This window comes from Protomyctophum parallelum (genome assembly GCF_964188405.1).
Source record: "Protomyctophum parallelum genome assembly, chromosome: 6".
NCBI lineage: Eukaryota > Metazoa > Chordata > Actinopteri > Myctophiformes > Myctophidae > Protomyctophum > Protomyctophum parallelum.
In genome coordinates, this window is record NC_139701.1 from 4912496 (window position 1) to 4936337 (window position 23842).

General features: G+C 41.9%; 1 protein-coding gene across 1 annotated transcript; it reads right to left on the reverse strand.

Annotated features, from left to right (window-relative positions):
• Positions 1 to 1158: 1158 nt before the first annotated feature.
• On the reverse strand, positions 1159 to 23126 carry cth (cystathionase (cystathionine gamma-lyase)). Its single transcript, XM_083768138.1, has 12 exons — positions 22701 to 23126; positions 21639 to 21720; positions 21259 to 21354; positions 20933 to 21042; positions 19784 to 19918; positions 18829 to 18886; positions 18622 to 18699; positions 15508 to 15660; positions 13818 to 13939; positions 9574 to 9626; positions 7945 to 8083; positions 1159 to 3278 (listed from the first exon to the last, which is right to left on the reverse strand). Exons 1-12 carry the CDS (start codon positions 22899 to 22901, stop codon positions 3264 to 3266), a joined length of 1242 nt encoding a protein of 413 aa, XP_083624264.1. The 5' UTR covers positions 22902 to 23126; the 3' UTR covers positions 1159 to 3263.
• Positions 23127 to 23842: the final 716 nt, after the last annotated feature.

Genomic DNA, 23842 nt, shown 5'->3' on the forward strand with positions numbered 1-23842 from the left:
TGTCTGTGAAACAGAGAGACAAGCTGAACCTTCCCTCATATCACAGTAGCTATAGTCTGAACTTTCACTTCTTCTTGGCTACTTGCAGTGGTGGAAGTAGAAGTCTCCTATACTGACCAGCCACTCTATCATCAATGCGACAAAAAAAACTAAACATCTCCATGAATTCAAGTTTCATGTTGTGTGTAATTGATAGAAAATAAGTATTTTTGGGGGTTAACTACTCCTAAATAGGAGTACAGTACAGCACTTGAGTAAATGTACTTAGTTACTTTCCACCACATATACTTGGCCAGACCTGACATATGACATATATTATCAAAATGCTCTGAGGCATGATAACTAGTTATACTAGTTGTGTGTTGGGTGTCTCATACCAAAAATACTAATGAAATAGCCAATCACGCTTGCCTTAAGATCTGCTATTGCCAGTGTGTACATACAAGCTATAAGAATATAAAAAGAATAGCCAGCACTCTGGAGTCCTTGTACTTTTTAATTAATAAGACACGGGCATACAGTCATCAAGGCTTCCTCGGCGTGTATGTATATCATACACGTTGAGATAGGCTTGACACCAAGCATTTGAGTATGCCCATGTCTTCATTAAAAAGTACTGGAGTGCTAGCTATTCTTTTCAAATTGTTAAGTCTTCTTGAGCTGTGCAACTGGCAAACTGTATTTGAATGGACTGAGTGCAGCTCGATTTTTCTTTCTACTTTGAGTACCTACGAGCAACCAGCACATTTCAGGCATTAACGGTTAACCTAATAAACATTCAGGTTACACTTGCAAACTCCAAACAGATTGGCGGTGCAAACAATGTTGTAAAATCTATTTCATGGTTGAAGGCGACAGGAAATTAAAAGATATACTGAACCAAAATATTTGGTCTGATAATTAGTTTTCTACAAAGAACTAAAACCTCTCAATCTCCTTATGGAAATGTTATTGACGCTTTGGTCATTAGGACTCTTGACTGGCTCATTAGACCAATCTTAAACTATCAGCTAAGATCCCTTTTGCGCAGCACAGCACTCTCTGGACTAAATTGCATGTGGCATATTGACTTACCATGGTCACTGATGCTGAACTCACAATTATAGTGCTTGTTGTGTTTGTACAGGCGACGGTTCGGAGGAAGTGAGAGACATGGAGACCTGTACTGCCAACTGATTTTAATGGATTTGCCGTTAGCACAAATGACATTGATCAAGAAAGCGTGTACTCCAGCAGTGATGTGACATGTGACTAAACAGACAGACAGGGAGCCATCTCACTACAGATAAAACACAAGAGTACCTGGATGCTCTGTACTGAGAGAGATATTTTTGCCCAGCAAAGCCAAACCGCAGTAACTGCCTAATGGTTCCATTTACACCGGACGCGGCACAGATAATTGTGTCGCCTGAATCATGGGATTCCACGGATATTCTGTGAATTTTGTCTCGGTAGCATCTGCGATAAGTATATATGGCATGCCGCATGTATCACAGTATATATGGTCGTATGAGCACTAGTAATGCTTATTGCTCTATTCATGGCATTTACTGGTCCATGGGAACTTACTTTTATGCCTCTACCCAGCAGCTGGCTGCTCAGATGAGCACCCCATGAGCACACAGAGGGAGCTGTTAAGTGTCTTTCTCAGGTGACCTTCTGATTCCCAGAGTCGCCATCTCTATCCACTCAGCTATGGCCTTTGACATTAAAGAACTAATGCCAAGCTGAGCTTTGACATTCATTAAAATATGCAAGAAGCAGTCACTGCCGTTTGTCTTTGTGGGGTGGTTACTGGTTCCTTTCATGAACTGTGTTTTGGGTTGTGTTGTGGAACACAAATGGCTCCATTTTCCAACCATTCCACTGAGAGGAAAGTGAGAAACTAAACAAACATACAAACAAACAAACAAACAGTTCCAGCACAAGTTTCAGTCATTAGTTTCCCCCAATGCAATTAATTTCGGGGGAAAACCAAAAAAGGGAAAACCAGACTCAGAATTAGGGCCTATGTTTAACCTTCTTCCCTTTACTGGGCATACACAGTTGATGAGGCACAATAGTGATAACTCAAATACACTGGTTATTTCTAGAATGAAAAGAAACACTTCCTTAAATTAAATGAATTCAATCCCACACAAACTGACAGGCCTGAGGGTTATAACAACAGCGTAAGACATGACCGTTTCCCTAAAATGCATCGCATGGTCCAATGTTTCAACACCTCTGAACCCATTTGAAAAAAAGTAACAACTGATTTGTTTCATTCATTCATTCATTGTCGTAAACTTAACCCATTCTGACCGGGCACCCATTTTGGTGTCAGCATCATGTTATGCTTTAGCTATTTAAAAATAGCAGATCTACAAGCTCATATCGCGCCACCGAGTGGCGCGATACGAGCTTGTAGGTCTGCTATTTTTGAAAAATCGAAGAGCGACTGACATTTTTAGAATCTGATCTCAGGTCAGAATGGGTTAATCAGACCAGTGTGTGTCCGGCGGAAACCTCGTGTGAATCTGATCTCAGGTCAGAATGGGTTAAGCTATTACTAATCATTTATATTGTCTGGTTTATTTCCTATTGTCCATGATAACATGGATTCCTACATCGTTCCTTGGTACCCCCGCTCTCGTCCATGGCCATCCGTGTCAGAGCCAGACGCAGCCACATTCAAACACTGTGTGGCAAATTATGTAAAGTGTGTTTGAGAACCATTTAGGTCAATTTTAATTGAATTACACCCTCTGAAGCCCAACTCATACTTCATCACATGACGGCGTCGAGACGAAAACAGCCGACCTTCAAGCTCTCAACGCGTCGCGACACCGACGCATTGAGAGCTTGTAGATCTCACAAGAATGTCACATGCGAGTCTGCGACATCACCATGCGACGGTGCACGAATTAGGCTCGACACTCTGCCTCATCAATGCCCTCCCAACAAAAATAAAAATAAAACATAATACATGCAAACATTATAATAAAGCTAAATAAAAGTCATAGCATAGATAAATAAGAGCTTAAACATGTCGCCTCCGATAAATTCGGTATTAAAAAGAAGCTACTGTAAAAATGTAAGCATAACTATATATAATTCTGTTTTTTTTAAACGGGCTGTTCCCTGATGAATAGATCCATACTTTCATTTTGTGCGTTTCACAGTCGATCCACCTGGTACATGGTTCTGATACCTGATGCCTTTTGCATGGCGCTGTTGAGCGGTTAAGACACTAGTTGATGTCGAGACGCCCTGAAGACATTTTACTTCTTTGGATGCTGTTTGAAGTAAACAACAGGAAAGGGGGTTAGATTGACTAATTAAATTAATATTCACACAGCGTTTCCTATAATTGCAAAAATACGTTATCTACAGTACATTTGACATTTGTTTACTTTCTCCTTTTCTCTGAACATATACATATCATATCACTATTGTACAGCACACGTTTTCCTGGAACATGAGCACACCGTCTTGCATCACGGGAGGACCAATGCCAAATGTTTTTGACTCAACTCCAGACCAAAAAGGCAGCTTGGCAAGGAAGGCGAAAGCTGAGGTCTACCACAGCGAAGAAATGGCTCAATAAAAACATTCTGGAATATTCCGCAGTAAAAGCCCCGAGGCAGAGCTCAACCTTTAGGGCATTTGGAATGATTAACCTCATCCTGAGTTTCAGAGTCCAAGCTAACCCCAAAGCTGACCGGAAATCTAATGGAATCCCGCTGATCTGACCTGCCGTCAGATCCAATTAAAGGCTTGAACCATCAGAGGAGCCTTTTACCATAGACGACCACAGACGATTACGGAAATACATTTATCCCCATTTCATCTCCATTTGCCACAGATGGCCAGCAAAGCGCTTCAGAAGCATTATGAGCATCCTGAGGAGAGGAGCCGCAGGTCGGAGACTGTTGCATCTGGCCAGAAAACAGGGCTTTTCTGGCCAAGTCAGTCTTTCACTGCCAGAGGAGCAATGGTTGATGAATACAAATCAGCATACTAGAGATCAATAGTGACAATGTTCATAAATAATTATAAATAAATGTGCCCCATTTAGTTGTTATTAGGGACCCGGGTGTTGGCCAAGAACATTTGCAAATACCTGTATTTGGCATCTGCATTCAACCCATCTGGAGCAATGGGCAACTACTGAACAGCACCCAGGGAGCAGTTGGGTTTCAGTGTCTTGCTCAAGGACAATTGGATACAAAGCCAAGAGGAGCCAGGGATTGAATGACATTGTAAATAACTGATTTACAAGCTATAGATTAAATTAAAGCTTGAATGAAACATGGTACAGTGCAAAGCTGACACTGAGCATTGGCCTTTATTCTGGGAACATTATGGTGTTCCCATAGAGTACCGGTAATTGTTTTTTAATTATAGTATAAATCAAGCACTACTGTATGCCAGATTAATCAACTTTTTGTATTTTTGTCTAAAGGGATTCTATAAAATGGTTGTACACCTGCCAAGAGACTACAGATCAACATGAGTTTTGAGCTGTATCTGGTACAATGCATCAATTCTCTAATCTCTATTGCTGAAATTTAAAGGTTTCTTTATTTATTAATTTTATCTCAATTGCACCCCTAAAAAAACCTGAACTTTGAACATTCAGTGGATTGTCTGTGGTTTTCGGAATAATTAGGCTCAAATAAGTGCTGTGATTTGCGGCACTAATACCCCCGCCCCCCCCCTCCCTTTTGCAATAAGCATAAGGCTTTGCTCTAAAATCTCTGCTGGTAAAGAGACAACATCAAAATCATAAATAAACATTTCCAGAAAGACAGATTATTGTTTAAATTGGTGTGAACTCTGTCCCCGACATAGGCGATGTCTGTCTGATGCATTAGTGTACTGTGATCACATGCGTTACATATTTGATACAGATGCTCTGTCCAAGGCTCATGGTGATGAGCACTGCACTGCTAGGTTTTGATGCGTACCCGATATCCTATTTGCTTCAATTACTTCTTGGCACATTTACTTGACTGCTTCATGCTGTTTACTATCTAAATGTCTACATTTTAAGGGAAGTTGTATTTATACAACGCAGTTTCGGGAGAAGAGACCTCCTTCCGCCTGACCTTAACCACTCCTCCCTCATTATCAACAACTCCTCCCTCCTTATCAAACTCACCTGCCTTTCATTATCACCCGGCCAATCCCCGGTGCAATCACCACAGTATAAATACACCTGTGATCTCTCAACCAAGTTGTTTGTCCTGCTCCACGACAGACCAAACATGGGTTGTGTGAGTACTGCACTGCAAATTCTCTTACTAGTGAAAATGTAATTGCCATGATGAGGGCTGCGTGCCTTCCTGAGGTTATAATACAATGACATTAAAGTCAATTGGGAACACCCACTATAAACTAAAACGATATGGGAATCCCTGACATTGCCGGGAGAATGTTGGCTCAGTGTGTTGCTGGCCATGCGCCATCTTTTATGGTACGCACTGCGCAGTACGCATCCATGCTATGCATGTATGGATACACAGCGGCATTCCGAAGCCCGCAATTCCGACGCATGCCTATTCCGACTCGCCGCATTACTAACCCCTCTGTTCCTAACGGCACACAGAAGCCACGTAGTCGGAATGGCAGCGCGTCAAAATACCACAGTGTCCCCCGCTATGTACATAATCATGCTATTGACTGCTGCACTGTGGCTGCTCACTGCTCCTATGAAGCAGCTACTGTAGGATGGGTCAAATGTAGAAGTCACATTTCCTAAAGGGGATAATTTAACTAAACTTTACTTTAAAGTACTTTACTTTAACACTGACTGAAGTTCACTGTTTACCGTGTTTACTGTGTTTTGGTATCTTTGTGCCCGGATAAAGCGCGGTATCCCCTCCGCTTTTATTTAAACAAAACGTTTATGCATCGATCGATTGCATCGACACAGCTGGCATCACAAATGGACTAACAAATCCACAAATTCGGCACCCGATAATTCCATTAATTAGATTGTCTTCTTGTCTGTCTTCTTAAGTGATTAAGGATTGGATTGGGACACAGCAGCGTATGGAGAGGATGAAGGGCCATGTTTAGAGTGAAGGCCGGGGCATGGAGAGGGTGAAGGGCCATGTTTAGAGTGAAGGCCGGGGCACTGAGAGGGTGAAGGGCCATGTTTAGAGAGAAGGCCGGGGCATGGAGAGGGTGAAGGGCCATGTTTAGAGTGAAGGCCGGGGCACTGAGAGGGTGAAGGGCCATGTTTAGAGAGAAGGCCGGGGCACGGAGAGGGTGAAGGGCCAGGTTTAGAGTGAAGGCCGGGGGGCACGGAGAGGGTGAAGGGCCATGTTTAGAGTGAAGGCCGGGGCACGGAGAGGGTGAAGGGCCATGTTTAGAGAGAAGGCCGGGGCATGGAGAGGGTGAAGGGCCATGTTTAGAGTGAAGGCCGGGGCACAGAGAGGGTGAAGGGCCATGTTTAGAGTGAAGGCCGGGGCACTGAGAGGGTGAAGGGCCATGTTTAGAGAGAAGGCCGGGGCACGGAGAGGGTGAAGGGCCATGTTTAGAGTGAAGGCCGGGGCACAGAGAGGGTGAAGGGCCATGTTTAGAGTGAAGGCCGGGGCACAGAGAGGGTGGAGTCCCAACAGAGCCCTGTTGGGACTGCATAGCGTGAAACCAACCCTAACTCAATCCCTGTCTGCAACCCTTCCTGGCCAGACTCACTCCACACAAAATGTCCCAGAGATAATTGCCAATCCTGACCCGTCTGCCGTTCGTATTGATTTGACAGATGTACCTTGTCCTGCAAGCTGTGCAGACAAAAACAAAACCATCAGCAAAAACAAAAGACAGAAAATGTCTCATTAGACCTCATAGTGGGTCTGCTTTCAGGGAAATGCTTCTTAACAAACATTGCCCTCAACTGGAAACAGGAATAATTTAGTTAATCTTCAAACTTGTTTGCTAATTTTTTATCACTTATCATTTATTGTAATAGAGGGCCTGATGACAAAAGTAAATGTTTGACAGATTAAGTGAACAGGGCGGGAGGTTGCCGTAGACTCCCGCCCCATGCAGCTTTGAGATAAGAACTAACCTTGGACTGGTAAAGTATACACAAAAAAAAGGTACTGTATACACGTCACGACCATCACTGTAGTTAACCCATTCTGACCCGAGATCAGATTCATACGAGGTCTTCCACTGGACACACACTGGTCTGATCAACCCATTCTGACCTGAGATCAGATTCTAAAAATGTCAGTCGTTCCTTCGATTATTCAAAAATAGCAGACCTACAAGCTTGTATCGCGCCACTCGGTGGCGCGATATGAGCTTGTAGATCTGCTATTTTTAAATAGCTAAAGCATAACATGATGCCAACACCAAAATGGGTGCCCGGTCAGAATGGGTTAAGCTCTGATTAATAATTGGCGAGACAGACGCGTGCCACAGCCAAATGAGGTCACTCTCAGGTTCACCGCTGCAAGAATTCACTTGGAATACAACTAAACCAGCCCATAGTCAACTTGAGCTGTAAAGCTGAGGTTGTAAAATTAAACTGTGCACCTGGGAGATTTTTTATTTATTTTTGTCTGGTAGCTACACAGTTAACCCATTCTGACCGGGCACCCATTTTGGTGTTGGCATCATGTTATGCTTTAGCTATTGAAAAATAGCAGATCTACAAGCTCATATCGCGCCACCGAGTGGCGCGATACGAGCTTGTAGGTCTGCTATTTTTGAAAAATCGAAGACACTTTTAGAATCTGATCTCAGGTCAGAATGGGTTAAATCCCAGGTGTTCATTTAACTCATAGTTACCCACATTAACCCTAGTGGTATCCCTTTTTGTCCCTACGTGTATATGTTTATTATTCCTATGTGTATATGGGTCTTTGCCTATCCTTGATATGCATCGCGACACGTTGTGAGCTTGCAGATCGGCTATTGTCGATTTGCCAGTGCAAGTATACTTACAGCAGCGGTCAGAGCTTGTTCTAAGTCTTCTATGATGTCCGCCTCATCCTCCAGTCCCACAGACAGCCGGATCAGCGTGTCACTGATCCCCAAGACGACCCGCTCTTTCTCTGGCACCGATGCGTGGGTCATAATAGCCCTAAGAGAGACATTTAGACATTTAGACAGTGTTGCACAGCAATAAAAAGCAATCAATGTGACACATCTAATTTTGCCCAGAAATATCAAATTTAATGTATTAAAAATAATGAAATCCTGGAAAATAGGACCTAGCAAAGGCTATTATGTGAATGAATGGTCTTGATAAAGATCAGCTGTTGAAAACACTTGATCCAGTCTCAAGTTAGTGGAAGTAGTTATCTTGAGCGCTGCTGCCCCCTTGTGGCGTTCCTCATAAATGATGTATTGTCCAGATGGACACAGTACAGCTACAGTAAGAGGAGATTTTCATCTAATATATTCATTCTAATATACTTTATCTGGCGGACCTGTGTTTGCTACATTTGTCTCTGTCGAATTAAAGCTTGCTGTGTTATGCAACAGAGAGAGAGCATCGTCTGTCTCTGTCGAACATAAAGATCTCGCTCAAAACATTAGCTCTAATCAAAATGCTCAAACACGTTTCATATTGTAAGAATAACACCGATAGGTGATACCTACAGTACTGGAACACCTTGAAAATGGTGTTACAGTACTGAAAAATGTATCAAATAAATAAATTACAATATTGGCATACTCTTTTATCCAGAGTGACTCACAAAGTGTTAGTGGTCCTGCCCAATGTTTGGCCAGTTTTTATATTAGTTTGCTGATTACTTTTGACGCAGTAATTGTCCTTTTCTTCTTATTATTTTTTAAGTCTTACATTTTAATTAAATTATTTGTCATCCACAAAAAGGAAAAGACATCCAGACCACTATAAGAACCACTATGTTAGATCAGAGAAACAGCAGTCAACAAACAGGGTCCAGGAAATGGAGTGCAAAGAAAACAAGTAAATGCTACAAAGTAACTAGGATAACACTATCTAAATAAATCACAATAAATAACAACTGTGTTAAAGCTCCCTAAACAATGTACATAGCATATGTGACCATGTGACCGACATGCCTTGCATCTATTCTGGATAACATCACTAAGTACTGTTACAAAGCAGTCAGACCCCTTTTCCACCGGTTGGTTCCCAGTGGGAACCGGTTCAGTTCTTTTTGGTTTTCAGTCCATGAGCCAGAGGTCCAACATTTGTGGACAAACTATACACTATATTAAATTGTTTATAGGATCAATACAAGTAAATAAATACATGATAACCCTTCCACAGTAGTAGCTTTTTCATATTTTCGATTATTTTGCATATTTTCCTACATAATGCCTCATTTGCATATAAAAAATGTAAAATTTGTAATACAATAAATCATTGTCTTCGTGTAAGTACTCAATTGGGGAAGTTTCATGGTGATAACAATCTAATATAGGTATGGTTTTGCCCACTCAATTCATAATTAACGTTTCAATTTTGGAGCTCTGGCTCATGGACTAAAAACCAAAAAGAACTGAACCGGTTCCCATTGGGAACCAACCGGTGGAAAAGGGGCCTCAGTGAATCAATGAATGGGAATAAATACTTACGGATGTTCTGCTAAACTTTCATAACCACCGAGGCTCTCCGCAACGGCAAACAACTGGAAGCAAAACGCAAACAGGAACATGAGTTTACACACTACAATACAACAGGACTCCAATCTTACCCTATTGGAGTGTTTTGGACATAATATTATATATACATATATATACAGTAAACCCAGTCTCTGGTGACTCATATATATGCGGTGCCCGTGGGGCCTCTACAGCGTAGGGCTTTCACTTCTAGTGATTTTTACTAGTTGACTAGTTGACTAGTTGACTAGTTTACTAGTCAACTAGTCAACTAGTTGCTTAACCCATTTTGACCTGAGATCAGATTCTAAAAATGTCTTCTACATGCTGACAGTTTTCTGAAAAAGCTATGTTTCTATGTCAGTCGTCTTCGATTTTTCAAAAATAGCAGATCTACAAGCTATGTAGCTTGTAGATCTGCTATTTTTCAATAGCTAAAGCATAACATAATGCTAACACCAAAAGGGGTTCCCGCCCCAGAATGGGTTAAAGTCCCACTACAGCGGTGCCCGTTGGGCAGAACAGACCAGCGCCTTTTGGGGGGCGGTTCAGGACAACCGTGGGTGCGGTGGTGTGGAGCGCACGTGTCGGATTTGAACGTGTCGAACGGTTCTCGAGTTACGTGGATTACACACACGTACAGAGACTTGGTGCATTTATAGAAACTAGACCTGTACGTGCCCGTCACAGTCGGCCACCGGCCTACTTGGGAACGATGCAACGTGGAAACCTAATGATTTACGTGTGTCGAATGTCGGTGGGTGAAACGGTTCTCGAATTACGTACATTACACACACACACACACACACACACACGTGGCACAAACCAAAAACTGTCAAAGTACAATGTTGATGTAACTAAGAGATTCGCTGAGAGAGCGATATTTTATATACAGAGATTTAGAAGGAATAAGCAAAATCGTGAGGTGAAGATTCCTCTCCTTCCTCGTTTCTCTTCTCCTGCGGGAGAATGTGTTGGGTACAAGTTCTCACTTGTTAATATAGATATCTCTAACTTGAAACATTTAGCTGAAACAGCAGTTCTGCTCGAGTAGAACATGGCAGTAGTACCATTTTCGTCTTGAAAGATCAAACTCTTATAACCTGCAGCAGTCAAAGAGAATGGCTGAGCCAGCCATCCATCACACAGAGTAGGTCCAAAAATCACTTAAATAACAGGGCGAATAGAATGACTTCCACTCACTCCTATATACTCGTGCTTCATCAGCACTTTCTGATTATATGACCCAGACCTTTACGTTAACTTTCAAACCAATTTTAGGCTTTGAGACCAAGTTCAAATGTACTTCACTGAAGTGACTTAAGACAGGGTCTAATAAGCCCTTGTGAATCTCAGACTGCATGTGTTCAGTCTATGACATCAGAGTCAAGGTTATAAATGGATCTGTAGTAAAAAAAGTATAAAACATGTGAAAAAGATCCATGGATGTACTTCCTTGGCCTACAGGCAGTGTCACTAAAGAGCTGTACTGTGCACAATACTGCTGCATATAGATTGATGTTCATAGTCATTGCATTAAAAACATAATTATGGCATTTTGTCCGGGTGCAACCGCGCAACCCACGCCCAGAGTAGACTATCACATCCTCTGGAACATCTGCAGCAAATTGATTTGACATCTTTTGATGATGGCTGGTCACTTTGTTCCTGTTTCCTATGACATGCTTCTGCATTACCCCTTACAGCTTAACCTGGGAGCATCCCTGAACAACTACAGTCTATCCCATTTATACTTGGTTGTGTACAGCCCAGGGTGAGGTTAGTACCTTGATCGAACAGCGTAGTTAATGAATGTTATCATAAAGTACCCCCGTCATTTTTACAGTGCTCGGATCACTCCTCTCTTTTCAAGTTTGATTCCCGTTGATGCTAGAAACACCAGCCTACCGTTTTAAACTCAACTTTTATCTCCCTTGAGCACCTAGTTGATCTCTCTTTTGCATTACTTATTACATTTATATATTACATATTTCTGGAAACTTCTTCCAGCCATTAAGAACAATCTAACCAACCAGCTTGCAACTGGTCACAAGACTGTTCTTTTAACCTTAAGAACTTTGACTTCAGTTGATTGTCACATTGTTCACATCAGCTATAAAAAAAAGAGTCTTTAAAATTCTGTGTTGGGTGTGGTGACAGGTCTCGTGTTTAAAGTTGGTCTTTAACACAACACACAGACTACAGCTGATAGTCAGATGGTGGCGCTGATTTTCTTAACTTGAGGAGAACTGTCATGACTACTGTTAATAATATTGGCTCATATTAAGATAAATGTCTGTGTTAATAGTAACACATTAAATAAAAACCAATGCAATCAATAAAGGTGATACCCTGCTACCGCTTAAACCTTCACCTAAAACCTTCCTTTGATGTAAAATGTGATCATCTAAGTGTTTATGACTAACTGCCTAACTTTATGTTTTGAATAGCAGCAATCACAATACAAAGTGTACTACAACGCCAATAAAAATGAACACTGGATGTTCCTCAATGGATTGGTAGTTTGTTAATCACTTTCAACCCTTTTGTCCCCATTTTGGGCGTGTCACTGTAGGTGACAAACCGACGTGACTAACACTTAGGAGGCTTGGCAGCAACGTGTGATTTCCTTCTACGTCCGAGCATAGACATGGTAACGCCCCCCCCTGCCTCTGATTGGCCTCATTTGACTAATTTTACTTTGTCCATTATCATGCTGGTAATAACATTTCAGGAAGTAGTAGGAAGCCATATACAGTACTAACGTTTACACAGGTTCATTATTGAACATTCAATTTAAACCTGTCATCAGTGCTAGGCAGGCATCTGTATGAGTTTAGACCAGCATTGGCTCAAACTACAGCTGGTACCAATGAGCTCAGCCATGAGAAAATAATTGTGTTAAGTGTTGTTGCTGTTGTTGTAACCGTTTGTTTTTTACTGTTTGAGACCGAAGACGAATTTCCACACGGACAATAAATGAAACTAACTAACTAACTAACTGATGGATATTTTCTTTGGTATTTGTTCACATCTTATTACTATGTTAAAAATGACCTTGTATTTGGTGTACAGGACTGCCTAATTAATCTCCCTGTCACCCAGTGATTTTATATCCATATTTGCTTGGTATTAATCCTATTATCAGCTGTCATCCTCTCCAGATGGAAAAATATGACGCATGACCTGACAAACAACTTTGCTCTAAAGATGAGGATATAAACACCCTCTCACCCCATGAGATAAAGAGATAACAACAGAATCCTAATCACGACGTGATTAAAAGTCAAAAACAGGATTCAGACAATCGGACGCTCATGACGCTGTACTCTGATAATCACCGATCGACCTATTGCAATGTGACCACTGAATTCTGTATCTATGAAATGATTGCCAGTATAAATGTATGTGCAAAATGATGTAACGGGGTTCTGAACACTTACAGCACGGAGAATCTCTCTCCTGCTGCCTTGACATTTCTTGTAACAACTATTGAACCGAAGACTTTACTAAAGATCTGATTGCTTACACGGTTTCCTGTGTCAAATTCTTTCAGAGTCTTTTCCCCTCTGGTTTCACCAGAGAGAAATACCTTTTGGGTTGAATACTTTTGGGTGTCTTGCTTGATGGAGGTTTCTATCTAATCCAGGAAGAATAGTTAAAGTGGAGTTACCATTTTAACCCTAACACTAACTATATCCCAGTGTCTGTGGCTAAAGCCCACTTGACAGGTGACATGCAGTAAAGGCCGTCGGGATCGGGAGTCGAACCCACGGCACACTGCCAGACTGGATTACCAGCCAAGGTGCCTGGACCGCTGAGCCACGGCCCAGCTAAAGCCCACTTCTGACAGTAAACGTATCTATTGTCGTGCATGTCAGCCCTCACCAGGAATCACAACTGTAACCTTTCTGACATGGAATGGTTTTCTAGGCTAACCTCAAAACATTCAGTTAACCCATTCTGAACGGGCACCCATTTTGGTGATAGCATCATGTCGTGCTTTACCTATTGAAAAATAGCAGATCTACAAGCTTGTAGGTCTGCTATTTTTGAAAAATCGAAGAGCGACTGACATTTTTAGAATCTGATCTCAGGTCAGAATGGGTTAATCAGACCAGTGTGTGTCCGGCGGAAACCTCGTATGAATCTGATCTCAGGTCAGAATGGGTTAAACAACCGTCAGAAGGATTTACGACTCTCGCTGTGTTATTCACCTTGAGGTTGTTGAGGAAGAGAGTGGCGTGCTCTAGTTTTCCTTTGATGTAAAACGTGATCATCCCGGGGCAGCCTGTGCACTGTCGTTTCATCAGCTCATGCTGAGGGTGTGAAGGCAGCCCTGCACAAAGAGAGGGTGTGGTGGGGCAGAGAGAACAGGTCGGTCAAGTTGAAAGTCCCATAACTGCTGGCTAGAATTAAAAATATATGGCATTAACTGGAGACACATGCCATTGTGATGTGAAATGTCACATGTTGGATACTAGTTCTGTTGCTTTGGTTAAAGGAGAATTCCATGCTAGAATGCTTTCTTATCTTTCTTACCTTTCTTTGTAGTCGTTACGTCCCCACCAAAGAGGTAAAGGTGTTTTTTTGTGCAAAAACTCCTTATTGGCTATTTCCCTTACCATAAGCCCTACATGAATTGCATTGGATTGAATGGGAATTGAATGGGGCTAAGGGTGTTGTGCTAATTCGCTAATTTCCATCTAAAGAAGTAGTAAAGTGTGCCGCTTGGGATATTATTTACATTATGAAGAGAGGATATATACAAAAGAATAATAATTTTGAGCAATGGAAATAAGCGAATTAGCACAACACCCCATAGCCCCGTTCAATTCCCATTAAATTCAATGCAATTCATGTAGGGCTCATGGTAGGGGAAATAGCCAATAAGGAGATTTTTCACACAACACCTGGACCTCTTTGGTGGGGACGTAACAACTACAAAGAAAGGTAAGAAAGCCTTCTTGTATGGAATTCTCCTTTAACTGGAGACACATGCCATTGTGATGTGAAATGTCACATGTTGGATACTAGTTCTGTTGCTTTGGTTAATATGTCACTCATCTAGTATGGGGTGTTAATTGGGGTTATTTGTGAAAGTGCTTAAGTGTCCACAGAAGATGACTTGGATCTCTGTTTCACTGAAAAATAATGCAAAAATCAGAGACTGACAGAGAATTTTTTAGGGTTATTACAATATTATGTACTGCTAGATACTTCGTTTCAGTAATAATGGAGAAACAAACATCAAATAAGTAACAATAACCAACACATACAATCTGCCCTAGAAAGACAAACAGCAGGAACAATCTTTGTATACTAGATCAGTTCCCAAACTCTTTAGCTCAAGATCCAAAATTTTAATTAGACGTTTGCCCGGGTCTCAAACTAGTGAAAATAGCAGATCTATAAGCTCACGAGGTGCCGCTTTGCGCCATGTTGTGAGCTTGTAGATCAGCTAATTTCACTACTTCTTAACACTTTCCCTGCGGAACATGCTAAACCCGACTTTCTTCCCATTTTGCATTTTGGGGGATTCTTTTGTTATGTTTTGAAATAATTAAAATTAAAAAAGGTAAAATAAAGCCAAGGGATGATTACTTGTTGTGACCCATAAACATTGGTCCGCCACAAACCCACTGCTTGAGAAACAGTGTGTTAACCCATTCTGGGCGGGAACCCATTTTGGTGTTAGCATCATGTCGTGCTTTAGCTATTGAAAAATAGTAGATCTACAAGCGAGTGGCGCGCTATGAGCTTGTAGGTCTGCTATTTTTGAAAAATCGTAGAGCGACTGACATAGAAGACATTTTTAGAATCTGATCTCAGGTCAGAATGAAAACTGTCAGGATGTAGAAGACATTTTTTTTAGAATCTGATCTCAGGTCAGAAAAGATAAGTCACCTGGGAAGATGACACGGTCCACCCGTGGGTCCGCCTCCAGGTACTTGGCGGCGCCCATGGCGTTCTTGAAGTGCTGCTCCATCCTCAGGTGGAGCGTCTTCAGTCCTCGGTTGACCAGGTAGCAGTCGAACGGAGACGGCACCGCGCCCAGGGCTGAGTCATGTAGAGAACAAACAACGGTTACACCACCACGTTGTACACACCTAGAGAACAAACTACGGTTACACCACCACGTTGTACACACCTAGAGAACAAACTACGGTTACACCACCACGTTGTACACACCTAGAGAACAAACTACGGTTACACCACCACGTTGTACACACCTAGAGAACAAACTACGGTTACACCACCACGTTGTACACACCTAGAGAACAAACTACGGTTACACCACCACGTTGTACACACCTAGAGAACAAACTACGGTTACACCACCACGTTGTACACACCTAGAGAACAAACTACGGTTACACCACCACGTTGTACACACCTAGAGAACAAACTACGGTTACACCACCACGTTGTACACACCTAGAGAACAAACTACGGTTACACCACCACGTTGTACACACCTAGAGAACAAACTACGGTTACACCACCACGTTGTATGTACACACCTAGCCTGGTTAAAGGTATATTCAGTGATTTCACTTAATTCAAATATCACTTATTTTTTTGTTTTGTTGTGATAATCCTCCCTACTATAGAGTGTGCTGGCCATATAAGGAGTTCCTCCCTGTCCCCAGTTAACCCCTGGGGGTCAAAAAACCTTAGGTTTCGTTTTTGACTCTCTATCCTGATTGGACGAAAGGCTGGGTCCCACAGCCAAAAACGAAACCTACGGTTTTTTGAGTGAAATCACTGAATATACCTTTAATAAACCAGACCGAATCAGCCGTTGGCAAAAAAGAATTGCCTGCCGGCGGATTTCGGTCTGGAGAGGCTCAATTGTACGCCCATTTCCTACACCAGAGAATGTGGGCGGCCAATCGGGACACGGTATGCAATATGGGCGGGCTTTGGTACAGTGATGTTCAATGCTTGAGACCTTTGACTGACAGTAGCTCTGACCAATTGCGTCAAAGAGAAAATGTTTCCCTGGAAATGAAATCCAAGCTGAGCCTCCCCAGCCTAATATCCCGCGGTCCGTGCGATATTAGTCTGGTTTATTAACCAGGCTAGTACACACACACCAGGGGTTGGCCTCGGGCCAAACGCTTTCAAAGAGGACCTGGAACTTGCAAACAAACAGCCTTATATACAATAATAACTATATTGTTATAAAAGTTAATACATGTATGTGGTATAACAATTGATAGAAATGTGGAATCAAATGTTTACAGGTGCACAGAAATGCTTATGTAATCATTTTTGTGCAGGCCTCGTCCTTGAATGTGGCAATCAAAACGTTTAAAAAAAGAACATTAGCCCTATAGCCATTATTCTGTAGATTAATTTTTCGATGAATCCCATTTTAATCAAAACATTTATATCAATAAATGAATCGCTCAACCACTTTAAGGACAACTTGACCCATTTTCAACCTATCTTCATATAATTGGTCCTCACTAATGCTCATAATATGGTACCATTTTTGTCTATACCCAGAAGTGTCTCAGAGGAGGGCTGGCCCCAAATGACTTAACCTAACTACTGCGCCCCAAGGTCAATGTGAGATCACTTATGTCTTCAGACAAAGGCCTTCTTAACTGTCCTGAGGCTGAAAACCAAAGGAGCTTTTGCAGTGGCTTACTACTGTCCCTAAGAAATGCCTTTATTGTTACTCTATTATCTAGCAAATCTAATATTTGCTTTGAAAGGCATTTAATTAATAAATGAACTGTACCTTCAGAAACCCACCTATAATAACAAATGATTATGCACCTGCAGCACCCCGTTTGTTGTACATAATCTGCTGTACATTGTATCTATTGTTGTTTCTTTGAAACATGTGCTCTTGATGTTGACATTTATTGGACTTGAGAAAGACAGGTTGTTATTGCCAGCTCCCCTTTGTACTGTGGTCCTGGTCATTACTACTAACCCCCCTTCCATTTGTCCTGGTGTGTAGACAACAATATGTCTTCTGACTTTCCAGCTGCTTCCTTTCACCTGACAGCAAGTAGTTTCTCTGGGTAACGCATGCAGAGGAAGAGGCCGTCTTCCCCCAGGCCATCTCCCCCACTGAACAAATGGCCTGACAAACTACTAGGTCCACAGCCAATTGCCAGATGCACTGCTTTTGGGAATTGAACCCACCGGCACGGCACAGCAGTCCTAAAAGGCCATATGTTTTTACTCCGTTTTCTCATGATAAAGACTTAATTGCTTGTTTAATTGCTTTCTCGTGATCTTGAGTTATTGGTCGATATTTCAAGAAAACAAAAACACTGTGATCGAGATCATGAGATAATGTTCTCGAGATCACAAGAAAGCTAGATGTTGTTTTTTCAAGAAAGTACAGTTACTACAGTATCGAGCCAGCTTAACTACACCACAAAGTGTGTAGTCAGACAAAAGCGTAAGGATTTCACTTTTGGTATACATGTGTTGTAACAAGAACTAATATGGCAGCTCAGTCCATTACTTTGAACTACTGAGGTGTTTTAACCCAGGAGTAACCTGGCTGATGCTGATGTTACCATATGATGTGTAGTGTTCAAAACATAGGCTGGACACCATTTCTGTAGAAAGGCTGTGTTGATGACCTTTGAAAACTGGCATAATGTATTAAGTTAACGGTTAACACAATGTGGTAACTGTATTTTAAATCCAACACACCGTGACAAACCAACCTGGGTGTCACAGCAGTCAAAAACCTTTTTCTCTTCCGGGTCAAACACCTGACAAAGACAGAAAACTATACCCATAGTCCCATACTATGCAAGGTTTTGGGCAGAACTTATGGGAGGTGCTTTTTGCCCGGGCCACAACATTGTTATACACATAACAAAATAAACAACATTAATCACAGCTGTGCTTAGCAACACATGAATGTGAGGTGTTTTTTTTTTATCCTGTTCAAGGGAGTGTCTGACAAGGGTGTGGATTTCTAAAACATGTACTGTACGATGTGGGTGACTTGACTGAAGTTGTACAGTGTCAGTTACTCACCATTCTGTAGAAATTTAAGTCTCTCGTATAGATCCTCCCGTATAACCGAAACCAGGCCCATTACCACATCACTGTGACCTGCCGGGCAACAAAGAACCACGAGACATACTTCAGATAAAATGCATTACTATTAAAACTAACTATGTCACATAAATCAGGCCTGAGGTATTATGTTCCAAGATGTCTGTATGTGTATTATTTACCTACCGTTCATGTACTTGGTGGCTGAATACATGCAGATGTCAGCTCCCAAAGCCAGTGGGCGCTAGAGAGTTAAAGATAGAAAACAAGAGGGGTTTTGAGGTTAATCAATGACTTGTTTCCACATGAATGAGAATCTAAGCACAGTAAACAGTTATATTGGTGTTTCAGAGTCAAGAGAGCGTGCACTCCTCGAATGCAGTGGTTCCCAAAGTGGGGTCCGGGGACCCCCAGGAGTCCTTGAGGGAGTTCCAGGGGGTCCCCAGCTAAATGATAGTTTGGAACCAAATGGACCCTTATGGGACTGTAACTCTGACATTTGTATACTCCCAGAGTTAAACTTTGATTTTACAATATACATTGGGGTCCCAGAGAGAGAAATGCCATTAAATGGGGTCTGTAGCCTAATTCAGGTCAAATTGGGGGTCCTTGAAATTAAACTGGTTGAGAATCTGCTAGAGCCGTAAACAGCTTCTCGTATGGGGGTCCTTGGCATATCTCTTCAAATGGCATGCTAATGAGTGTCAATTTGGGGGTCCTTGACATGAAAATACATTCGTACATACATTGCTCCTGCTTTGACGTATAGCAAATGTCTGCTTGCTTTTTAGTCTACTAGCAATTTCCGTTGCTTAGTTTTTATTTATTAGTCCTTATTGGTCGCGTTCCTGTTCTCCCGTTGAGCTTCTTCGGTAGTGGGTACTGTATTTATGAGCATTGTATGTCTGTCCTGTTTTTTGTTGTGTATTTTTTGTTACTGGCAGAGCTGTGTCACTTATTTTGCCTCTTGTCTTGGCCAGTTCACACTTGTAAAAGAGACTTCAGTCTCAATGTGGTTTTTACTGGTTAAATTAAAAAAAAGAAAAAAAAGTTTGGGAACCACTGCACTAATGTGTGCATGCCATTCCTCTGACACACACGTCACACGCACACGGACACGCACACTCACACTCATACATACCTGGAAGTATGCAGACATGAAAGTGTTGTCTACTACTACCACAATGTCCTTCTTGTATTCGTGAACCAATTCAGCACAGGTCTTGATGTCAACAACTTTCATGGTGGGATTAGTGGGGGTCTCAATCCACACCAGCTATGAAAAATGGAAACACACACCATGTGATATTTAGTAGAAAGCAAAGGTTTGCACACCTGGCTCCTGCTGGCAAAGAAAACAAATTATAGCCAAAGTAGGTTCAGTTTAAACAAGTCAAATCCAGTCGTGTTTCCTCCATTGTGCCAACTGAGGGAGGCCATTCAGAGCGTATTATAAAAGGCCAAAGGTGCATTTAACAAACAAAACAAAAGAACCACAAATGTGCTGATTAAAAATGACATAGTCACTCATGTGCAAATAACTCATTTATAAGCTATTCGTAGCTATTTGACACACCGTAAAACGAACAAAACAAGAATGTAGCAGTTACTCATGATATAGAAATGGGAACCTAAAGGTTTACGGTTTGATCCTAGGATGTCACTTTCACACAAAGCCAGGAGGGCTTTGTGTCAAAGTGTCCTTAAGCAAGACACTGAAGCCCTGATTCATGTGAATGGATGTAATGTACATAACTGTAAATCGCTTTGGATAGAGGCGATACAGAAATGCAGAGTTGCAGACCATTTTTAATAGAAGCAAAGACAAAAAAACACTTGAAGCGCTGTAAATCAAGTCAATAAAATACTATAACATAGTTGTAAAACTAAAACCAAACAAATCAGGAGGTGAAGGCAGGTCTATAAAAGTGGGTTTTAAAAGAGTGATTTAAAACAAGACACTGGGGGTGTGCCACACTGGGGGTGTGCCACAGGATGAGCCACCAGGTGGCTCATCCTGTTGGTGCACACAGACCATTATGTTCCTAGAGAGTGTGAGGACCCGGGTTCAAATCTAACCCCCGTCTTGTCTCAGAGGTCTCTCCTCTCTCTCTCTCTGCCCTTGGTTTTCAGTATTTCTACACTAACCTATGTTAAATAAAGTGTAACACATACCAGAAATATCTTTAAAAACAAAAAGAAAAAAAAACAAGACACTGAGTTTAATTGCTAGCCCCAGGTGTTGGTATCAAACAAAGGCAAAAATAATTTCCCACGTTATTCAACTAACCTTAGTGTTGGGTTTGAGAGCGGCCTTGAGCTTTTCGGGTTTTGTGCAATCGGCAAAACTCACATCCAATCCAAGTGGAGCTGCAATCTTTTGGAAATAACGATTGGTGCCTGAAGAGATAAGCGATATCCAAATCAGCATGTCATCTTACCATAAATGTTTTAAAAGAATAGGGATATCTGCTATATTTGAGTGTATAGTGGAGAGATGGGGATTGTGGTTTTGTTATCACCAACATGGTGAGAATCTGCTTCTTATTATGATGTTATGTTATATTATCTTGTTATATAGACTACATTTTTAAGCCACAGAGGGATATTTCTTACCTCCATACACGTCATCCATGCACACAATACCATCTCCAGACTTTAGCAAGTGAGTGATGGTCGTTGTAGCCGCCAGCCCAGAGGCAAGAGCAAGGCCTGCAGGAAATTCACAGTTTATGACAAGCACTATGACCATAAATTCTTTTCATTGTTCAACTTCTTGGGAGACTGAATCACTACTTCCTGTGGTACATTATTGGCCAAAACCTCATTGTGTAAATATTTTGTGAAAGCACCAATAATCATCCACACATAATAGTTACAATATTGATATTGAGTCAAAAGTATTGTGAATACATGGTCTCCTGTGAGACCATTCACTAATGGTCCCCTAGTCTTAGGATATATGGGCTTATATATATATATACCCCATTACCCACAGTGTTTCGCTCCATCCAGGGCTGCCACAGCTGTCTCAAGACAATTTCTTGTAGGATTTCCACTCCGACTGTATTCAAATCCCTAAAGAAAAGACACAGACATGGTAGGCCTATTGATTACAGGAAGGCATTAGTACATGATTACATAACACCACTGTGAGAGCCAGTGCCATATGGCCATGCTGGAAGGGACTTAGCGAGTCAAAAGTCTCTACTTGTTGATCTTGGTTATGTTGTTTACAAACACAGACTCCAATAGAGGATTAAAACAATGTCATGCTTCATATTCGTTTGCTCTGTCACGGTGAAATACTGCTCTCTCACGGTCTCTATTATAGCCGGTGGGGCAGGCTAACAACGGGGTGCAAGCTTCACATACCGGGGATCACCGGCACGTGCCTGTTAGAACTGAATTGGTGGCCTATCGAAATATGTGACTCCAGACAGAGGGTCGCTGTTTGGCAAACCACACGCGTGTTTGTCAAGGCGAGAAGAATCTGGCAAAACTATTGGTCATGTATTCTAATGGTTCTTGACAATTTAATTTCCCTTTTTTAAGTAGAGATCTACTTGGAGATCATGGGACCACAATGGACCTTTTACTGTTTCTGTCATTTTTAGCCTAATCGTCTGTACCTCGTGCTGTTTACATTTCCGTTTCTGACCAATTATAAAGTATTCGATCAATCAAAGAATCTTGTTGAAATGTTGAAAAGTTACTCAGCATAAATCATTAATGAACATGTACAACTCCAGCAGTTTTCCTCCCATGGTTCCCATCATGCGATCCATTCACTACTACTTCACTGAACAGCTCGTCCACGTGAGCCAATGTCCCCAAATCACAACAACACGCATGAAGTCCGCAGTAACGGAATTCAGTTGGTCACCAAAATCGGTGTAAAATCTGACAGTCGCCAGCCGGTTTCCTTTCGTCCTCATGCTCATCGTGCGTTATCGGTGTGAGATAAACTAAAGGAGATATAGGCTATGTCACATCATCATCATCCCCACTGACACAACCCAAGGCTGAGAGGATGGCTCCATCATCGGGGTACTTACAGCATGTTTCCCTGGTCCAAACTGTTTGAACGTGGTAGAAAGGGAGATTGGTGGCACTACAGCCATGGATTTCCACTGCTCTGGTTCTTGGCCAACGTGGATCGCCTCTGTAGCAAATGACTTGAAAGCCGTGCTAAAACCTGCGAACAAGTCGGCCTGTTCGCTCTGTTTATGATTATGTGTCGAGGTGGAGGAAGCCATGGTAGTAGTGTGTGTAATCCGTCCCGGGATCCCTGAGAGAGAGTGCAGGTCAGGATGTGTATGTTTTTACCGTTGAATGAACTTGATAGGAGAGTAAAGTGTCATTTAACGGAGACGTGCTATACCCGAGGCTAGTCCAGACCAATCAGCGGATCCCTACGACCAGAAGACGGAACCCATTGGTGTTTCTGCGGGGGCGTCCCGGCCCTACGTCACTCCTGTTTGCTGGTGGTGATGGTTGTGTGTGTAGCCTGTGCTGGGTGCGCTTTGCTTATATTAATACTCATGATGACTGGCTGCTTGGCACGGAGGCGCGGCGGCACGCCACGCGAAAATAGTAGCAGATCTACAAGATCTCAAACCTGTCGCACTGCGACGCGTTTTGAGCTTGTAGATCGTCGTTTTCACTGCGCGACACCGGCGCGCAACTACGTAGGCTATACATCTTATTAATTCGAGTGACGATCACTAGTGACTTCAGTTCTCAGAATCTCTGATGGTGATGCAATCTTGTGAGGGCTTGAGTCAGTCACCCCGGGGCCCGGGACAGAGAGCACGCTGCCTTTCATCTCTTTTCCTCTTTTCGTTATCTTCTTTTTTCTTCTTCATTTTATCTTCCTTGAAAAATAAAAATAAAGAGAAGTAACTTACTTCCCTTTATGTTGCTGTTTGCTTGTTTGTTTGTTTGTTTGATTGATTGATTGAAAAAATGTATTCACAGTATGTAGAATGGGTAGTAGTTTGGTACACACTTACACACTTTTGATGAATTGAACAATGTGGACCCTGTTGTAAACAAGTACTGCTTAATTGGGTCGTCCACTCACAGTTAACAGTCTTTATTGAGTTTGTGCTTAAAATGTACTGTAAATTCTACAAACTGTTAATAAATATTTCAATCAATCAATCAAACAAACAAGCACAAGTCCAAAAACTGCTAC

Coding starts and splice junctions, on each gene's coding strand:
- cth (XM_083768138.1), bottom strand. CDS start 22,901: ATGGCTTCCTCCACCTCGACACATAATCATAAACAGAGCGAACAGGCC. Junction 21,721..22,700: donor TTGGACCAGGGAAACATGCT/GTAAGTACCCCG, acceptor TCTTTTCTTTAG/GGATTTGAATACAGTCGGAG. Junction 18,700..18,828: donor AGCCACCAAGTACATGAACG/GTAGGTAAATAA, acceptor GTTGCCCGGCAG/GTCACAGTGATGTGGTAATG.